At 41.9% G+C, this 21,729-nt stretch overlaps 1 protein-coding gene across 1 annotated transcript in view; it reads right to left on the minus strand.

Annotated features, from left to right (window-relative positions):
* Positions 1 to 199: 199 nt before the first annotated feature.
* Positions 200 to 21,729, minus strand: part of kcnh1a (potassium voltage-gated channel, subfamily H (eag-related), member 1a) — a 99,835-nt gene continuing 78,305 nt past the window's right edge. The window contains exons 15-16 of the mRNA XM_065012751.1: positions 9,997 to 10,407; positions 200 to 9,892 (exon numbers count right to left, since the gene is read on the minus strand). Of these exons, the coding sequence (XP_064868823.1) occupies positions 9,443 to 9,892; positions 9,997 to 10,407 (861 nt within the window). The 3' untranslated portion in view covers positions 200 to 9,442. The remainder of the gene's footprint in view (positions 9,893 to 9,996; positions 10,408 to 21,729) is intronic.

A 21,729-nucleotide genomic window follows, 5' to 3' on the forward strand; every position in this document is an offset into this window, starting at 1 on the left:
TTGTTCTTCTACTGTTGATGATGATCCTGTATCTTATCATTGTTATTATGGTGGCTTCACCTATTGACATGGAACTTTGTCTACTTACATTTTTGCCCCTATCGAATAAATAGTTATTTCTTCAACATCACACAATTGTGTTTGAAATGGTCTCATTTAAATGAAATGAACAACAAAAACGTTGAAACCAAACAGCCGATGACTATGTATAAAATATCATTTATTATAAATAGTATTTTACATATCTTTACAAATACTCTCATTTGTGCTTGCAATTACATTTACAGTGTCATTACAGGAAACATATGAATATCGTGACATGTGCATAAATCACATTACTGTCCTCATTATATATTTATATTAATGGTTGACCTTTTAGTAACACTTTACTTGAAGGGTAACTGCATAAGCACTTCATTACCCATATACTGCATTCATAAGCGGTACCTTTACTAAATGCTTGTCAACTGTCAACAACAAGTCCTTATGCATGTACCCTTCAAGTGTAACCAATTCTCTCGCTCTCTCTTCACATGACATTAAAGTAGTATGTACATACACAGTGGTACTAGGCAGCTCCCCTGAACTGACCACAAAAATAGTTTTACGTTGTTTAAACATGTCTGAAGTAATCATGCTCACGTTTTAAAGAAATCAACAGAGCATAGCCGCGGGAAGATGAATGGGGGTGGCGGTGCTGAACAGTTTGTTTTGTCCGCACTACAGACAGCTAGTTCGGTCTGCTAAAACAGGACTAGTAAAGGCCCAGTGCACTACTTTTGTGTGAGAGTTATACCTTTGTACTTTTTTTCAGGGGGTGCGGATATTCAACAGAGAATCAATCAGCTTTAATTTTTTTTGGTGCATTACAGGACTTGGGGGTGTGTGGCTGGGAGTCTGGGCCTAGGACTTTAAAAACAAGGTGCTGGTACATTATTAGGTTTTACTGACCAGGCTCATGCATGGAAGGGTTGCATCCCAAATTGCACCCTATTCCCTATATAGTGTACACTTTTTTGACCAGGTGACCTATAGGGAATAGAGTGCCATTTGGGATGCACTCGAGGACTAGCTCAATAGCTGGTAGGATCTTTCTCAATTGTCTAAAATGTGCGTCCTCTCCTTTATCACACTGATCTGAAAGAACTGACCACGTTAAGAGCTTCCGCCGCCTCCCGGGTGGCGCAGCGGTCAAGGGCGCTGTAATGCAGCGCCAGCTGTGCCACCAGAGGCCCTGGGTTCGCGCACAGGCTCTGTCGTAACCAGCCGCGACCGGGAGGTCCGTGGAGCGACGCACAATTGGCCTAGTGTCGTCCGGGTTAGGGAGGTTTTGGCCGGTAGGGATATCCTTGTCTCATCGCGCACCAGCGACTCCTGTGGCGGGCCGGGCGCAGTGCACGCCAACCAAGGTTGCCAGGTGCACGGTGTTTCCTCTGACACATTGGTGCGGCTGGCTTCCGGGTTGGATGTGCGCTGTGTTAAGAAGCAGTGCGGCTTGGTTGGGTTGTGTATCGGAGGACGCATGACTTTCAACCTTCGTCTCTCCCGAGCCCGTACGGGAGTTGTAGCGATGAGACTAAAACAATTGGATACCACGAAAATTGGGGAGAAAAAGGGGTAAACATTTTTTTTTTAAGTAAAAAAAAAAAAAGAGCTTCCGCCATATTATTTTAATCTTTCAAGTCTTTCCCAATCAGTGCAGATAAAGTGATTTTTTTGTTGTTGTGTGCAATCAAGATAGAGCCCCAGATGACTGTCTGGAATTGTGATGCACTCCATCAGGACTCTCTCAATTGTTCTAAACGAACCTCCTCTGTGATATCACCACAAGAAAGACCAACACAGAGGGTTATCCATTAATGCCATGTTACATGTTCCACCAATTATTTTCCAAAAGAGAAAAAAACAGGTGAACTAAGCCAAGAATAAATCACTTTTTACCCTCAAATGTATCAAATATTGTTCACATGCATCAATGCAGCTGGCACAAGGATGTACATCAAGTTTCCATAAAAGAGTGGTAAATGCATGTACATTTGAATAGGCATTCGATTTTAGGTAAACATCATGAAGAATAAATGTACATTACTAACAATATGCACCAACCAAATGACATCGTTGTTACCCATTTTGGGAGAGTATCAATTAACAAAAGCATGCTATAATATTTTGAAACATTTGAGCATTGCAATGCATAGAGTACAGTGTCATTCTTCTCATTAATAATGCAATATCCCCTTACTCAGGCACTGGCCCCTTAAACATTATTATACTATACTGCATGTGAAGCTATATGTGTTAAAATAATAAACAAGCTGTTGACTTCTCCGTATCATGGAGACCTGAACGCGTACATTCTGTTAACACATCAACGGCAATGCACAATTATTGTTTACCAATGACAGCAACACGTGCAATCACCTAATTTCATTAGTGAGTAATGTAGTGCATACTTAACTTGATTCTTAAGTATGTTAAATCAAAGTATGTTTAAGGGCTGGATTCAACCCTTATTGTGGAAGATCTGTGTTATAGCGCAATTGAAATTTAAAGATAATTTCCGATTGAGCCAACATATGCAGTGTTTACTGTGAAAGCAGTCTCCACGAACATGGAAACATTGCCTTTAAATGTCAGTCACGCTATGGCACGGATCTTCGACGATACGGATTTAGTCTAGGCTTAAGTTCATATTTATGTAAAGTGTGTGTGCATTTCTTTCCAACTTGCTTGATAATAGTAACACATTTCCATCAGTAGGGGTCATTTGGGTCAGCAGTGAACAATCATAACTATTGTTTACAGCACGTGTCAAACTCATTCCACAGAGGGCGTGTTTCCGCTTCACCTGGTTTTCTAGCTCTTCATTGAAAGAACAAAAACAAAAACATGCAGACACTAGGCCCTTCATGGAATGAGTTTGACACCCCTGGTTTACATTGTAGCACTTAACTTAAGGGAATAATCCACTCCAAATATTTTGTTTTTTCATTAGTCCACTTGATACAGACTCATGATGATGTGGCAAGTGATGAGGATGTGGCAAGTTACACTTTGCTTCTTGAAAGTCCCATATCTTAACTTGACTGCTGACATGCAAAACATTTTGGGACTGTATCAACATTGGACTAATGGAAATACCAAAATAGTTTTTGAGTGGATGATTCATTTAACTCCAACACGTATAATGCATGATATTGTTATAATGCAATATAATACTTGCAATAAGACATAAGGGGTTCGTTTATATGCTTATCTCATAATTATCCTAAATGCATAACTGCTATTTTCCCAAAAAATGCTTAATATACATGCATAAAATAGTTTATAAACAAGTCATAAAGCACTTGACATGTTGGCTTTACGTAAAGTGTTTCTGTTAACTACAATGAATATCTGGCCAGGATCGCAATTATACTATTCATAAGTATTGATAATATTGTCTAAGTGAAGACCCTCCACATTCCATGTTGTGTATGGTCAAAAGATAAATATGGTAACATTCATAAGTCATAGTTTCCATAAGATTCCAGCATGGACAAATGATCAAAATCAGGACTTTTGAAAGAACTAACTTGGAGAGCTGCTGCTTGCGTACAGGAGCTGATCTCAGAACGCTAGTTATGTAAGCAAGCTCTTAGAAGAGTACAGGACACTCCAAAAAATACTACTGTATGAGACTTATTCACACGTAAGTGAAAGAAAACTCATTCATGACCCTTTAATCTCTATATATTTTCTAAAAACACATGTTCTGTAAACATTGTATACTGCTATCGTAACGGTTTTGTTCAAAATATATACAGTGACAAGAAAAAGTATGTGAACCCTTTGGAATGACCTGGACTTCTGCATAAATTGGTCATACAATTTGATCTGAGCTTCATCTAAGTCACAACAATAAACAAACAGAGTCTGCTTCACCTAATAACACACAAACAATTATGTTTTCATGTCTTTATTGAACACACCGTGTAAACATTGCCAGTACAGGGTGGGGAAATTATGTTCACCCTTGGTTTTAATAACTGGTTGACCCTAATTTGGCAGCAATAACCTCAACAAAACGTTTTCTGTAATTGCAGATCAGACCTGCACAATGGTCAGGAGGAATTTTGGACCATTTGTCTTTACAAAACTGTTTCAGTTCAGTAATATTCTTGTGATGTCTGGTTTGAACCGCTCTCTTAAGGTCATGCCACAGCATCTCAATCGGGTTGAGGTCAGGACTCTGATTGGGCCACTCCAGAAGGCGTATTTTCTTCTGTTGAAGCCATTCTGTTGTTCATTTACTTCTGTGTTTTTGGTCGTTGTCCTGTTGCATCACCCAACTTCTGTTGAGCTTCAATTGGCAGGCTGATAGCCTTACATTCTCGTACAAAATGTCTTGATAAACTTGGGAATACATTTTTCTGTCAATGATGGCAAGCTGTCCAGGCCCCGAGGCAGTAAAGCAGTCCCAAACCATGATGCTCTCTCCACCATACCTTACAGTTGGGATGAGGTTTTGATGTTTGTGTTCGGTGCCTTTTTTTCTCCACACATAGTGTTGCATGTTCCTTCCAAACAACTCAACTTTAGTTTTATCTATCCACAGAATATTTTGCCAGTAGCGCTGTGGAACATCCAGGTGCTCTTTTGCGAACTTCAGACGTGCAGCAATGTGTTCTCTGGTGGTGTCCTCCAATGAACACCATTCTTGTTTAGTGTTTCACATATCATAGACTCGTCAACAGAGATGTTAGCATATTACAGAGATTTCTGTAAGTCTTTAGCTGACACTCTTGAATTATTAACTGTAAGAGCACAGCACAAAATGCTCAATGAGGTTATCTTTGCAGGATGGCCACTCCTAGGGAGAGTAGCAACAGTGCTGAACTTTCTCCATTTATAGACTATTTGTCTTACTGTGGACTGATGAACATCAAGGCTTTAAGAGATACTTTTGTAACCCAATTCTTAATCTTAGGTCTTCTGAGATCTCTTTTGTTTGAGGCATAGTTCACATCAGGAAATGCTTCTTGTGAATAGCAAACTCAAATTTTGTAAATGTGTTTTATAGGGCAGGGCATGTCTAACCAACATATCCAATCTCGTCTCATTGATTAGACTCCAGGTTAGATGACTCCTGACTCCAAAGTTCACAGTTCACATACTTTTCCCAACCTACACTATGACTGATGTATTCAATACAGATAAGAAAAATACAATAATTTGTGTGTTATTACTTTAAGCACACTGTTTGTCCATTGTTGTGAATTAGATCAACATCAGGTCAAATTTATGCAGAAATTCAGGTAATTTCAAAGGGTTCACACAATTTCTTCCTCCTGTATCTGAAATAATTTAAGGCGAAATAAGGTAACAGGCTAATAGCCTAATGTAACACGATCACGATATGGGTTTGATTTAGTTAATGCATTGTTACTGCAGAGAGAGACCTGTTTTTTTCTCCCTCTTAGTCGGAAGTTTATATACACCTTAGCCAAATACATTTAAACTCCGTTTTAAACAATTCCTGACATTTAATCCTAGTAAAGATTCCCTGTCTTATATCAGTTAGGATCACCACTTTATTTTAAGAATGTGAAATGTCAGAATAATAGCAGAAAGAATTATTTATTTCAGCTTTTATTTATTTCATCACATTACCAGTGGGTCAGAAGTTTACATACACTCAATTAGTATTAGGGGCGGCAGGGTAGCCTAGTTGTTAGAGCGTTGGACTAGTAACCGGAAGGTTGCAAGTTCAAACCCCCGAGCTGACAAGGTACAAATCTGTCATTCTGCCCCTGAACAGGCAGTTAACCCACTGTTCCTAGGCCGTCATTGAAAATAAGAATTTGTTCTTAACTGACTTGCCTAGTTAAATAAAAGGTAAAATTTAAAAAAATGGTAGCATTGCCTTTAAATTGTTTAAATGGGGTCAAACATTTCGGGTAGCCTTCTACAAGCTTCCCACAATAAGTTGGGTGAATTTTGGCCCATTCCTCCTGACAGAGCTGATGTAACTGAGTCAGGTTTGTAAGGCCTCCTTGCTTGCACACGCTTTTTCAGTTCTGCCCACACATTTTCTATAGGATTGAGGTTTGTGATGGCTTTATGATGGCCACTCCAATACCTTTACTTTGTTGTCCTTAAGCCATTTTGCCACAACTTTGGAAGTATGCTTGGGCTCATTGTCCATTTGGAAGACCCATTTGCGACCAAGTTTTAACTTCCTGACTGATGTCTTGAGATGTTGCTTCAATATATCCACATAATTTTCCTCCCTCATGATGCCATCTATTTTGTGAAATGCATCAGTCCCTCCTGCAGCAAAGCACCCCCACAATATGATGCTGCCACCCCCGTGCTTCACAGTTGGGATGGTGTAGTGTTCTTCAGCTTGCAAGCCTCCCCTTTTTCCTCCAAACATATCATAATCATTATGGCCAAACCGTTCTATTTTTGTTTCATCAGACCAGAGGACATTTCTCCAAAAAGTACAATCTTTGTCCCCATGTGCAGTTGCAAACCATAGTCAGGCTTTTTTATGGCGGTTTTGGAGGAGTGGCTTCTTCCTTGCTGAGTGGCCTTTCAGGTTATGTCGATATAGGACTCGTTTTGTAGCTATAGATACTTTTGTACCTGTTTCCTCCAGAATCTTCACAAGGTCCTTTGCTGTTCTGGGATTGATTTGCACTTTTCACACCAAAGTACGTTCATCTCTAAGAGACAGAACGTGTCTCCTCGCTGAGCGGTGTGATGGCTGCGTGGTCCCATGGTGTTTATACTTGCGTGCTATTGTTTGTACAGATGAATGTGGTACCTTCAAGCGTTTGTAAATTGCTCCCAGGGATGAACCAGACTTGTAGAGGTCTACAATTTATTTTCTGAGGTCTTGGATGATTTATTTTGATTTTCCCATGATATCAAGCAAAGAGGCACTGAGTTTGAAGGTAGGCCTTGAAATACATCCACAGGCACACCTCCAATTGACTCAAATAATGTCAATTAGCCTATCAGAAGCTTCTAAAGCCATGACATCATTTTCTGGAATTTTCCAAGCTGTTTAAAGGCACAGTCAACTTAGTGTATGTAAACTTCTGACCCACTGGAATTGTGATACAGTGAATTATAGGTGAATAAATCTGCCTGTAAACAATTGTTGTAAAAATTACTTGTGCCAAGCACAAAATAGATGTCCTAACCGACTTGCCAAAACTATAATTTGTTAACAAGAAATTTGTGGAACAGTTGAAAAACTAGTTTTAATGACTCCAACCTAAGTGTATGTAAACTTCTGACTTCAACTGTACATACTTTAAGACAATTTGTCACTAATAAATTGCATGAATTGAAAGTGAAAACTTAATGGAGTGCGTTGTTGCAGCTGTCTGTTTCTAGCCATTTGCGGGCTACTTAGCACATTTCAGCTATTATGTAACACAATGTTGCCATTATGTAGCTCAATGAAAACACAACCATTAGTGGAGCCCTCCCCTAAGACTAATAATTAATTACATGTATATGTAATGAAGCTGGTTTAGTAAACCCCACTCACAGGATGAGTAACCTTGCCTGAGACCTGAAGACTCGCATTGGCTTACCGAACTAATGGCTATGCTTAAGCTCAGGCTAACACTGTCTTGTGGCAAACCAGGGCCCAAACGCCAGTTGTTCCCATATAGTGATGGGAGGAACTTTGGCAGCAGTTAACATTAAGATCATAATATTTTCAAATATTAACATGATACTGCTTCGATGTGATTAGGCTTAGGTCTCAAATTAATGAAACCCATTGAAGGTGCCCACATCATTGAAGACGTGAAAACTTTGGAACCGCTAGGTTCCAATTAGTGAAAGTTCCGGACAGAAGGAGATCAACATGTCCTGGATATAAATTAGATTTAAAAAATGTACATCGATTACTAATTCATTGGCCTCAATGTTCTGTTTGCCTTTGATATTCAGTAATGGAGTTCCAAGCATGAGCATTCAGTAGGCTAGCCTATGGAAAACTGCAAGGCCAAACAGTGATGATGTATGTCGATCAACGCAAGTCATGCAGCAAGTCATACTTTGCAGTGAGAAGTGTCTTGAAAAAGTATGTTTTTTGGAAGACCCAGTTACACAGTAAATGTTGAAATACTTTTTCTATACGTTTCACATGTACAGTGTCAGAGAGCCATGTTTGACAAACATAAACTAAGAATCAGTTAAATAATACAACCTCCACATCCAACAACACAACATGTCGCCATGATGGAGCGTTGTTAGTGCAACTGACGCAGTTCCTTAAGAGTAATTCCCAGCACTGTAACCATCGGCCAAGAATAAAGACGAACCAGTCAACAAAGGTGGTTGTTTCTTGGTTTCTTGACTATAGATAGCAGTTCTCTGTTCGATCTGATAAGACATACGGTGATGGTCAGTCAGTCTAAAAGGGGGGTTGGAGTTCTTTCAAAAGACCATGCTGGTCTTTGATTGGCCAGTCAGGGTTCTCTGCGTACAGACCAAAAGATTGATTGGTTGAAACCTAATGGTCCTGAGCTCTGATTGGTCAACACAGCCTCCTTTGTCTGGTTTAAAGAAGATGGCTACAAGGTGATCCAATGATTACAGAGTACAGTAGTAAAAACAACCTACTGTAATACGTTCTGTGAACCATCTGTGTGTAATGCATTGTCAGGAGCAAGATCTATACTGAATGCTTATAGCAAGTGCAAAGCTCAATATACAGTATCACCTGTGCTGAATGTTTCTATATCCCTTTTGTATTTATAAAGGCAACACCAAGGTATGCATAAAGTCTTGTAAAGTATTACACTGTGATAGAATGACATCGTGAATACATCCAGAATGCATTGTGCACTGGTGGTTCAAAGATAGTGGAAAAGCAAAAGATGGATTCATCCCTTATAGACATACTCTGAGACCACTAAAGATAGTGGTCCCATTGGAGATCTACAAGGACAATGAATAATAATGAATTCGTTGCTGCTCTGCTCTTGAACTCCATGGACTGGTGGGAAAAAAAGTAGAAACTTAAATATACAGCTGATGTGCACAAGCAGACCAGGAGAACACAAGAGTACAGCTGTGAACCTGTGTCTGTGGGTCACAGAGAGGGTAGCCAAACCCATGGTGGTCTAAAGGTCACTGCAGTGCACCTAGACCCCTTTCACTGCGCACACCCCAGATTCTCCAAAATGACTCCAAGGTTCCATAGCCCACGGCTAAAACCACCAGATCCTCTTTAAATTAACAGCATCGTATCTCCGTCATCTGCTGCTTTCACAGGCATCGGCAAGGTGAGGGACAATAAATGGCCTCAGCTGAGATACACCAACAACTCCCAGAATCTGTGGCCCTGTGACCAAATTGCCCAGCATTGGGACAAAGATTTTCTGAATCTGTTGCCTGTCTTCACACTCTCAACGTAAGTCCCTTTTTGCTTCTATGAAAATATGTCCTCCTTGTCCGAGTCTGGTGTGGTGGGTCTAGAGATCTCAAAAAGAGGCTTGGGGGAGCTGGGAGCTCTCCTTTGGACCTTGAGGAGCTTCAGAGCCTCTGCTAGCTGGGCCTCCAGGCCAGCCATGCGGGTGTTTAAGGCCTTCAAGTCCTCTTTGAGCTCCAGCTTGAGCTCCAGAACAGAAGCCTGGAGAGTCTGCTCTGGGATGGGGTAGAAGGCGTGCTGCTTGGCCACCTCAGGGGGTGCCATAGGGCTGCGGTCCTGTGGTGTGGTGCCTGTGGTGCAGGAGCTGTCCCCCACGTTGTCTAGACGCAGATCGCTCTTGGTGATGCCGCTGTCGCACGAGTCGGTTTTCTTCAGCGAGGTCTGGGACTCGTGGGCTGCCCCTGCCTTAGTGCGCTCGGGTAGCGTCTCCATGGACTCTGCTTTGGACACCTTGGAAATTAAGAACAGAATGTATTAATGAAGATGGCTGGCTTCAACCGAGGCGTGTTCTCGACAAACTGTGAATCCTGGCCCAAATATTTTAGGTTTAATACCTTGTTCCAGTTGGACTCCTTAGTCATGGAGTCCTTGAAGCGTCCCCAGCCTTTGACCTTTGCCGGCTCGAACACTCGGAGTGACGGGGCCTGGAGCTTGGCTTTGTCTGACGGGCTGGAGATTGTGGAGGCCAAAATGGGTGTGGCTGGGCTTTCGGTAACAGTGACAATGCTTGTGGTGGCGATGATTTCATGGATGGGAGTGGGCTCGACATTAACGATTTGACCTCTCTCCATGTCATCGGATGGGTTGGCCTGCTCCTGATGTATACGGGCCTCCTTCTGCTGACGGAACCGCTGGAAGAGCCGACGCACCGGGTGGTCCGGCGGGAGATTAAGGGGTGCTTCATTCTTTCGTCTCAGTCGCTCCTCTTCCTCCCGTTTCACATCGCTGATTTTTCTGAACACAATCTGTAGAGAGACGAGACTCTTGATTAGTTAAATTAAACTTGTTTTTGTTTGCACGTACTCTACGATAGCTTGCCTGAGAACAGAACTGTGATACCATGAACTCAATCCTGTGTTATGTAGCCTTTGCTGTGAGTTGGCTGGGCTGTCTAACCTAACCAGAAGTTGCTGAAATGAACCAAATAACCTGAATATGCACTTTAAAACAGTCTGTCTAGGTAAGTGAAAATACATGTAAATGTGTGTATAGTGAACTACGTTCTGCACCAAATTCAGCTCTGTTCGATGAGCCTGACAGGTCCGACTATCACGCAGGTAAGTACCTAAAGTAGGTAAGCATACAGCAATGGCGCTTAAGGCATGAAAGTGCTGTACACCCCCCTCATCACTAATTTAAACCCATTTTATAGAAAACACAGCAAATAATGCCTTTTGCTGAGTCCCTCAAAGGAAATCATGAAATATAAATGGCTTCTCTCGTTTCTAGCGCCAGTGAATTTTTCTCTACTGAAACTCATTCATTCTTTAGTAGACCATTAATCAAAACACAAAGCAGACATTTTAGCTTATTCTGGGTGACATTTTGATGAGAGAAAAATATTTAGGTGTATTTATGTTGATCGAGTACCTCACACAGAAAATGTTGTCCCACAGATTGTGTTATATAAACCAGGAGTATCAAACACATTTTTCCCTGGGAGCCGCATTCGGTCTTCACTCTATGTCTGGAGGGCAGCACTGAAAATGTCTTATATTTCCTCACCCTCAAAATTAGCAAGAAAATTGTTTCTGGAATGTTCTATGCTCCTTGACTGTCTAGTTTTCATTTCAGTAATTATTAATAAGCTGGACACAGTCAAGAAACCTCCCCCCATAAATAAATACAAATAATATTTGACTCAAGCCACCCACGGGCCGGATTGGACCCCCCTCGCGGGCTGGTAACACACCCCTGATTTAAATCATGATTGCACAACACATTTCAAGCGGCATAAGATTACCACAGTAAAGGCTTAATTGAATTGGTTTCCGAGGTGTGACATCGTCTCATGAGAGATGAGGAACTGTTTCATCAAGACCACTGGTGTATTTACAGATAGGATAATTCAATCAAATCTTCATGACATAATAGTCACATTACTGGTGATGTAAGGATAAGTTCCATTTAGCACCCTATTCCCTACATAGTGCACTAGTTTTGACCAGAGTCCTATGGGCCATGGTCCAAAATAGTGCACTAAATAGGAAATATTATCACATATGGGACGCAGACAAATTGTCCTTCCACCACCTCAAATCCTAGTGACCCTGACCAATATTCTATTAATGTTCTGACCCCTGTCATACCCTGCCCAGCTGCATGGCACGCTTGGCTCAGATGGATGTATTGAGTATCAAGTATGAGGGTTAAAACTGTACCTGAAAAGAGTAAGAGTACACATAGCTTTGTATTAGGGAAACACTATGGATGGAGTGAAGAAGGAGCAGGCTGATTGTTGTGTGTGTGAGTGAGAGAAGGAGAGAGAGAGATGAAAAGGCATATACAGTGCATTCGGAAAGTATTTAGGCCCCTTGACTTTTTCCACATTTTGTTATAGCCTTAATTTAAAATGTATTAAAAAATATATTTTCTCATCAATCTACACGCAATACCCCATAATGACAAAGCAAAAACAGGTCTTTAGACATTTTTAAATAAGATAAGATATATAATAAAAATATATGAAATATCACATTTACGCCTCCCGAGTGGTCTAAGGCACTGCATTGCTTTGGGGTGGCAGGTAGCCTAGTGGTTAGAGCGTTGGGCCACCGAAAGGTTTCTGGGTCGAATCCCGGAGCTGACAAGGTAAGAATCTGCCCCTGAACAAAGCAATTAACCCACTGTTCCCCATCATTGTAAATAAGAAGTGGTTCTTAACTGACTTGCCTAGTTAAATAAAGGTTAAATTTAAAAAATGTAATAAATAAAAACAAATCGCAGTGCTAGCTGTGCCACTAGATATTCTGGGTTCAATTCCAGACTCAGTCGCAGCCGGTCGTGACCGGGAGACCCATGGGGCGGCGCACAATTGTCCGGGTTAGGGGAGGGTTTGTCCGGCAGGGATGTCCTTGTCCCATCACGCACTAACGACTCCTGTGGCGGGCCGGGCACAGTGCACGCTGACACAGTCGCCAGGTGTAAGGTGTTTCCTCCGACACGTTGCGGCTGGCTTTCGGGGTTAACTGGGCATTGTGTCAAGAAGCAGTGCGGCTTGGCTGGGTTTTGTTTCAGAGGACGCTCGACCTTCGCCTCTCTCGAGTCCGTACGGGAGTTGTAGCGATGAGACAAGACTGTAATTACCAATTGGATACCACGAAAAAAGGGGTAAACATTTTTTTTAAATAAAATAATCATATTTACATAAGTATTCAGATCCTTTACTCAGTACCTTGTTGAAGCAGGACTGCTACAAGTTTGGCACACCTGTATTTCTCCCAATTCTGCTAACTTTGGCTTTATTTTACAGAGTGAAGTTACCTCAGTAACCCTGTTTGTCGTCAGCTAGCTACAGTACCTGTAGCGTACCCTGCACGCACTTAGTGCTGTTGGCTTGCTAGCTCCACTGCTTTAGCATCAAGCTAAGAGCAGGTTTCCACTAGTTTTAGCAAATTCTAATCGTAGTCACTACCTCTCCGTCGGTCCCTACCATTCAAAGTTAACTAGCTGAACAGTTGAGTATCTTAGCTAGTTGTTTAACAGTGACACACATGGTATTTCGGGAGCAACCTCTGGGCTAAGCCCCATTCGGTTTGCTTGGCAAACTCATGCCGTTTCTTCAGGTCTGTTACCCCACCATTGAAGCACCATCCTTTACATTCCCATGTAAAAGATACACTTAGCTGTGCTTTTTACCTCGAGTCGCTTGGTTTACACACGAGCCAGCACTTGGTATTAACAAGCGCTTGGCTAGCTAGTTATCGTCACCTAGGTGGTGATAGCCAGCTAATTAGCTAGCATCCCTGTTTAGCTTACATCCCACTCCCCTGGTAAATAAAGCGTTCTGTTTCTGCATACCTGGCTACCAGCTATCATTGCCATGTGTCTCGCCTGACTACTCCTTACAAGTTAGCAGTGCATGGAGTAGCTAGCTAGCAAGCCTTCCCCCCGGTAATTCCATCCACATTCATCCATCTGGTCAAAATGATGTCATCAAGTGTACCAACCAAGGGAGAGCGAAAGCAGCACAAGCCTAGTGAAGCTTGCCCTGGCAATTGCGGCCTGTACATATTACAGTCTGACTCTCATCAACAATACCTGCCTCAGCGTGTACCATGCTTTGGCAGCTCTAATTGACCCTGCTAGCTGATGCCCCTCTGGGCCCTGAAGTCCTTAAACGTTAAGCAAGATACATGGAAATTATTGCCCAGGCCTCGTTCTTACTCAAAGAAGTATATTTACACACACAACCTGATTTATTAATTAGATACAAATATAGACAACAATACTGGACGTACAGTATGCAAGAAAACATATTGCATCTAACTCTTTGTTGTTGCTTTCTGCTTTGTTGGTTTGCTTTAATATTTCATATCACCTCAAGGGAGGAACCGGTGCCTTGCTGTGTGCAGAAAAGTCAAGACATGCCTTGCTGTGTGCAGAAAAGTCAAGACATGCCTTGCTGTGTGCAGAAAAGTCAAGACATGCCTTGCTGTGTGCAGAAAAGTCAAGACATGCCTTGCTGTGTGCAAAAAAATCAAAAAATCAAAAATCAAGACAATATTATGGACAATGAAACATTGTGGCCTGAGGTATTAAGGAGTTAGTGTTGCACTTTTATCTTTAGATTGCACTGTACACAGACAAGAGTAACACACACATCACCTCCCGCTATATGCCCAGAGGTTGTCAGAACCAGGTCTGCAAGTGAGGGTGTGCTAAAGCCATAGTAGCAGAAGTGTCTGTGTGCTTGCGTGTGTGGGTGTTTGAGAGAGGGTGTCTGTTTGTGTTAGTGTGTGTGCTTGTGTGTTTTTGAAAAGACGCTTGCTCAGTCAGTATATGCCAGGCTAAGAAGGAACTCCTATGACGCTGTCTGAAAGTTCATAACTCGCCTCTGGCTCAAGCCTTACTTTCTCATGGGAACGCTATGCTAACAAAGCCTTCTCCTGCCTCATAAACCATTCAAGCTAACACAGACCAAATCCAGTCTGCTCAGTGATCTCTGAAAAACTTAGACAAAACAACCGCCATGGTCATTTAAGTACAGTTTATGTATATCATAATATAAAATGCAGCCAAACTCAGAGTAATACTGCACCCAAACCCAACTCATTTGAATGTGTAGAAGAACCCCAAAGGCAAATCAAGCAGTATCATTTTGATTCTCTTTGATAGATTAATGGGCATGGACAACTCACGACTTCCTTGTATCCATGGCAATGACAACAGTGTATTCCATCTTCTAAAACTTGCCATCCACAGATGGGTCCACTCAGCCATAACATACCACAGAGTAGTTTGATGCTGTAGTGTATTCATGATGTCTTCAGAGGCTCATTAGCCATATTATATGCTTTGATGTGTGACACTAGTAATGTCTCCCTGTCTTTGCCCTGAATGCTGTTACAAAGGGAGATACAAGTGACAACTGCATTAGCTGGGAGGTTTAACTTACACCATATCAATCTGTTGGACTAAAACCAAATGAGACCGAGTATATTGTATGACAACGTCTCCAAGTGTGATAGCTGAGCTTGATCCCAACAATGGAGTTTCTTTCTCTCCTCCCTTGTTTGGCCTAACAGAGCCATAGGGAGTGGATTCTCTTCTCTGCCTGTGTGCAGTTTATTGTTAGGCTTTGTTGTCTAGCATGGCCTTTGGCTCTCTCTCATCCATGCTGACAGCAGTATAGAGAGAGCAGGGTGAAACACGACAATACCCCTCTACCACCCACCACCCCCTACCCAGACCACAGTACCTATCAACCAGCACCACCTCCCACCCAGCACGCCCACTGCCCATATATCACTGCCTGACAAACACCATCTGAAGCTCTGTGGGAGCGCGCACACACACACAGAATAAACCACTAACCACCGGGCTCCAAACCCTGGTTCAAAAATGCTGAGGCGAGAGTGAAGATGCTGAGTGTTCCTGCCTGGACCAGCATGGGATAAGTACTAGCATTAGCATGAGTCGGGTCATGCTGGCCTGAAGATGTACAGGCAAGGGCAAGAGAAGGCAGTGGCAGAGTGTGTGAGCCTTTGCAATCGACTACCCTGCAGTTAGACTGTGCAGATTTACTGATCTACAAATCATGTTGCATCACAAACAACTACTCATTATATGATCAAGATTAGTGATTCTGCGCCACACCTTGCTCAAACTGATCCTCTCAAACGTCCTCTATATCTTACACAGTTCGTGTCCCAAATGGCACCATATTCTCTATAGATCTATGGGCCCTGGTCAAACGCAGTGCACTATATAGGGAATAGTGTGCCATTTGGGACACAATCACAGGCCTGATATTGCTCATGTATCCACTCACACAGAAGTTAATACTCTTCCCTACTGGTTAAGCTACTCTGCTGCTGTGACATGTTACACCAACCCTTCGTAATAAAGCTGTCTTTAAACTGACATGTTGTCTATGTAATTTAAAATGTGGTCCTTTGATTTCTCCCAAGGCAGAGCCTAACAGAAATCTGCCATTCACAAGAGCAGAAGTCCAAACTAGGGTTAAATAAAAGAAGGAACCCAGCGGGCAAAGCTGTTTGAATGACATCCACAACAAGGAGAGATGAGTGTGACTTTATTTTTCATTTGAATTGACACCATTACAACCAGTTACCAGAATTAGTTTGAATCTGGTTGTATATCAAGGCAACCCATTTATAGGTTGAAATCGGGTTGCAAGGGGATAATTGCAACCAGTTTTTCCCCTGGGGAAGATAGCTAGGTGACAATATTGCAACCATACATTTTATCCACCAACCTAATCGTGGAAGGATATAATTTTCATTACTTCGGTTCATTCATTTTCCCTATAACCGTGACGGTAGACCAAGATTGATGGTCACAAATTGTCGTCCTCCTCGGTCTCCTCAGAATTGGGCATTTTGCTTCGGTTCGCTTTTTCCCGAACACTGCTGCTGATTGTAATTGCTTCTTGCATTGAAGCTTTTATTGATGCTCTCCTCCACAGCCTGACATGCACACACTCGCGCGCACACACACTGGATTGTCTTATTAAACTCATATGTCCTCATTCTGCCAGCCTGGTTGTTTACCTCCTGCAGCTCCTTCCCAGCTCTCTAGAATTGAATACATTTCTCAGAATGTTGTATTTTTTTTGTGCAAAACATTATTGCTTTCCTGTTCCTTGGCCAACTTGAATGTCATTGAGAAATCATAGATTTCTATTATTTGAAATTCCATCTTAGTCATCCTGACCCGGCAAAAAAATTAAACTGAGTGGTTCTGGAAACAAACCAATCTTCTACTCACTCAAGCATGAGCGAACCTAAATGGAAAATATAAGGCCTAGCATATCTCTTTCTACAGTGGGGCAAAAAAGTATTTAGTCAGCCACCAATTGTGTAAGTTCTCCCACTTAAAAAGATGAGGCCTGTAATTTTCATCATAGGTACACTTCAACTATGACAGGCAAAATGAGGAAAGGAAATCCAGAAAATCACATTGTAGGATTTTTAATGAATTTATTTGCAAATTATGGTGGAAAATAAGTAAGGAGTGGGCTCAGGTCTCCAACCTGACTCTGCCACACTCCCTTTGTGCCCCTCCGCCACTCAGCTTTCGCTGCCTCCAGCATTGCCTTGGGGCGGCGATATTCCCCAGCCTGTGCCCAGGGTCCTGTTCCGTCCAAAATCTATTCCCATGTCCATGAGTCCGGAGATCGCTGCTGCCCGATACCACGCTGCTTGATCCTTGGTTGGTGGGTGATTCTGTAACGGAATTCTTCGTCCTCCTCCGACGAGGAGTATGAAATGTCGGACCAATGCGCAGCGTGGTATGTGTTCATGATGTTTATTAACTGAACAACAAAATACAAAATAACAACGTGAAATAAACTAAAACCGAAACAGTCCTGAAAGGTGCAGAAAACACTAGACAGAAAATAATCACCCACAAAACACAGGTGGGAAAAGGCTACATAAGTATGATTCTCAATCAGAGACAACGAACGACACCTGTCTCTGATTGAGAACCATACCAGGCCAAACACATAAACACAACATAGAAAAAAGAACATAGACTACCCACCCCAACTCACGCCCTGACCATACTAAAACAAAGACATAACAAAGGAACTAAGGTCAGAACGTGACAGTATTACAGAAACGCCCCCCCCACCCCCTTCCTGGGCTTTTCACGCACGAGAGTGTCTAGGGTTTCCCGAGAACGGAGCGACAAACAAAAAACATCCAGTCAGCGGCAGTCCTGTGGATGGAAACAACTCATTGATGAGAGAGGTCGAAAGAGAATGGCAAGAATTGTGCAAGCTAACAGGCAGGCCACAACAGACAGTCCCGTGTGGCTCAGTTGGTAGTGCAAGGCACTTGCAAAGCCAGGGTTGTGGGTTCGATTCCCAAGGAGGTCCAGTATGGAAATGTATGCTCTCACTACTGTAAGTCGCTTTGGATAAGAGCGTCTGTTAAATTACTAAAATGTAAATAATGGTGGCAGTACAACAGTGGTGTACAGAACGGCAGCGCGGAACGCACAACTTGTCGCAGCAGACAACCACACTGGGTTCCACTCCTATCAGCTAAGAAAAAGTGTCTCCAGTGGGCACACGATCACCAACACTGGACAATTGAGGAGTTCCTGTTGTTGATGGCAGAGTCATCGGCATCCTACCTGGTGTCAATGGTACAGGCTGGACCAACATCCCGGTGAAATGTTTCTGACTTGTAGAATCCATGCCCCAAAGAATGCAGAGTGTTCTGGAAGCAAAGGGGGGTACGACACAGTACTATAGTAGATTGGTGTACCTAATTAACTAGCTGGTGAGAGTATATTAAACAGGTAGGTGTTATATCCTCTCTACCTTCCATTACTCAGCATGCATCATTATGTCAATGCTTATCTGTCCGTGCCACGCCCATGGACAGGAAATGGTCTGGTAAGAAGATACGTCTGGACAGGCCTAGCTCCTAGTCGAGCGGGAGGAGGTCTGTCTTAATAAATCCCCAGTTTAGTTAAGGTCTATAAATCTGCCCAGTGACCAGCCATTAAACACACTGCTGCGGGGAGAGGGAGACTCTCACTACAACTCCGACTCAACATCTTCTCTCAAGTCAAATCATTCCCCTTCTCTCCCATCTACAGCAACTCTAATGCCGTTTTTCCCTCTACTGTTCTATTCTCCCTTCCTCTATACACCTTTGGCACTCTTTAAAGGCCCACTCCTTAATTTGGAGAAAAAAAATATTAGCAGCAGCCCTGTCACTTGGTTTGCTATGAATATGCAGGAGAGGGAAACTGTCACTATAACTCCCAGTCAACATCTATAACTGTTCTCTCCATTCGAGTCCTCCCTATTTCCCTTCTCTATTTTCCCTATTCCTCACTCTCAACCCCACTTCTGCCCCTCTAACATCCAAGTTATGTACAGTGCCAGTCAAGTCTGGACACCTACTCGTTCAAAAGTTTTAAAAAATATATATATATATTTTTTTTTTACAATTTTCTACATTGTAGGATAATAGTGAAGACATCAAAACTATGAAATAACACATATGGAATCATGTAGTAATCAAAAAATAGCCACCCTTTGCATTGATTACAGATTTGCACACTCTTGGCATTCTCTCAACCAGCTTCATGAGGTAGTCACCTGGAATGCATTTCAATTAACAGGTGGAATTTCTTTCCTTAATGTGTTTGAGCCAATCAGTTGTGTTGTGAAAAGGTAGGGGTGGTATACAGAAGATCCTCTTTTACCAATTATATTATGGCAAGAACAGCTCAAATAAGCAAAGAGAAACAACCGGCCATCATTACTTTAAGACATGAAGGTCAGTCAATGTGGAACATTAAGAACTTTTCAAAGTTTCTTCAAGCGCAGTAGCAAAACCCATCAAGCACAATGAAGAAACTGGCTCTCATGAGAACCGCCACAGGAAAGGAAGACACATCCTCTGCTGCAGATGATAAGTTCATTAGATTTACCAGCCTCAGAAATTGCAGCCCAAATAAATGCTTCACAGAGTTCAAGTAACAGACACATCTCAACATCAGCTGTTCAGAGGAGACTGCGTGAATCAGGCCTTCATATGATCGAATTGCTGCAAAGAAACCACTACTAAAGGACACCAATAAGAAAAAGAGACTTGCTTGGGCCAAGAACCACCAGCAATGGACGTTAGACTAGTGGAAATCTGTCCTTTGGTCTGAAATCTGTCCGCCATGTCTTTGTGAGACGAAGAGGTGGTGAACGGATGATCTCGGAATGTGTACTTCCCACCATTAAGCATGGTGGAGGTCTGATAGTGTGGTTGTGCTATGCTGGTGACACTGTCGGTAATCTACTTAGAATTCAAGGCACACTTAACCAGCATGGATACCACAACACACCATCCTATCTGGTTTGTGCTTAGTGGGACCATCATTTGTTTTTCAACAGGACAATGACCAAAAACACACCTCCAGGCTGTGTAAGGGCTATTATACCAAGAAGGAGAGTGATGGAGTACTGCATCAAATGACCTGGCCTCCACAATCACCCGACCTCAAACCAATTGAGATGGTTTGGGATGAGTTGGACCACAGAGTGAAGGAAAAGCAGCCAACAAGTGCTCAGCAAATGTGGGAACTCCTTCAAGACTGTTGGAAAAGCATTCCTCATGAAGCTGGTTGAGAGAATGCCAAGAGTCTGCAAAGCAGTCATCAACGCAAATGGTGGCTACTTTGAAGAATATCAAATATAAAATATATTTTGATTTGTTTACCACTTTTTTGGTTACTACATGATTCCATGTGTTATTTCATAGTTTTGATGTCTTCACTATTATTCTATAATGTAGAAAACCCTTGAATTAGTAGGTGTGTCCAAACTTTTTATTGGTACTTTAAATATTCATACCCCTGATGTTAGAATCACCTTTGGAAGCAATTACAACAAGTGTTTCTGGGTAAGTCTCTATGAGCTTTGCACACCTAGATTGTACAATATTTGAAAATTATCATTTTTTTAATTCTTCAAACTCTGTCAAGTTGGTTGTTGATCATTGCTGGACAACCATTTAAGTATTGCCATTACTTTTCAAGCCGATTTAAGTCAAAACTGTAACTAGGTCACTCAGGAACATTCGACGTCTCGGTAAGCAGCTCCAGTGTATATTTGGCCTTGTGTTTTAGGTTATTGTCCTGCTGAAAGGTGAATTTGTCTCCCAGAGTTTGTTGGAAAGCAGACAAACAGGTTTTTGCCTGTACCTATCTCTATTCCATTTATTTTTATCCCAAAAAACTCCCTAGTCATTGCCAATGACAAGCATACCCATAGCAGGATGCAGCCACCACCATGCTTGAAAATATGAAGAGTGCTACTCAGTGATGTGTTGTGCTGGATTTGCCCCAAACATAATCATTTGTATTCAAGACATAAAATGAATTAATTTGCCACCTTTTTTGCTGTTTTACTTTAGTACCGTATTGCAAACAGGATGCATGTTTTGGAATATTTTTATTCTGTACAGGCTTCCTTCTTTTCACTCGGTCATTTAAGTTAGTAATGTGGAGGAACTACAATGTTGTTGATCCATCCTCAATGCTTCAAAGCTGCAGAATTTTTTTGGTACCCTTTCCAAGATCAGTGCCTCAACACAATCCTGTCTCGGAGGTCTACGGACAATTCCTTCAACCTCATGGCTTGGTTTTTGCTCTGACATGCACGGTCAACTGTGGTAGCTTAAAGTAGACAGGTGTGTGCCTTTCCAAATCCTGTCCAATCAATTTAATTCACCACAGGTGGAATCCAATCAAGTTGTAGAAACATCTCAAGGATGACCAATGAAAACAGGATGCACCTGAACTCAAAATCAAGTCTCAGAGCAAAGGATCTGTATACTTATGTAAATAAGGTATGTGTTTTTATTTGTAATAAATTTGCACATATTTCTAAAAAACTGTTTTCGCTTTGTCTTTACTGGGTATTGTGTGTAACTTTACGAGGAAACAAGTAATTTAATCAATTTTAGAATAAGTCTAATGCAACAAAATGTGGAAAAAGGGAAGGGGTCTGAATAGTTTCTGAATGCACTGTATATACAGTATATACATTATTTTAATAGCAGGACAATCTAAAGTCCATTATCCCT

The sequence above is a fragment of the Oncorhynchus nerka genome, linkage group LG28 (genome assembly GCF_034236695.1).
Source record: "Oncorhynchus nerka isolate Pitt River linkage group LG28, Oner_Uvic_2.0, whole genome shotgun sequence".
Lineage (NCBI taxonomy): Eukaryota > Metazoa > Chordata > Actinopteri > Salmoniformes > Salmonidae > Oncorhynchus > Oncorhynchus nerka.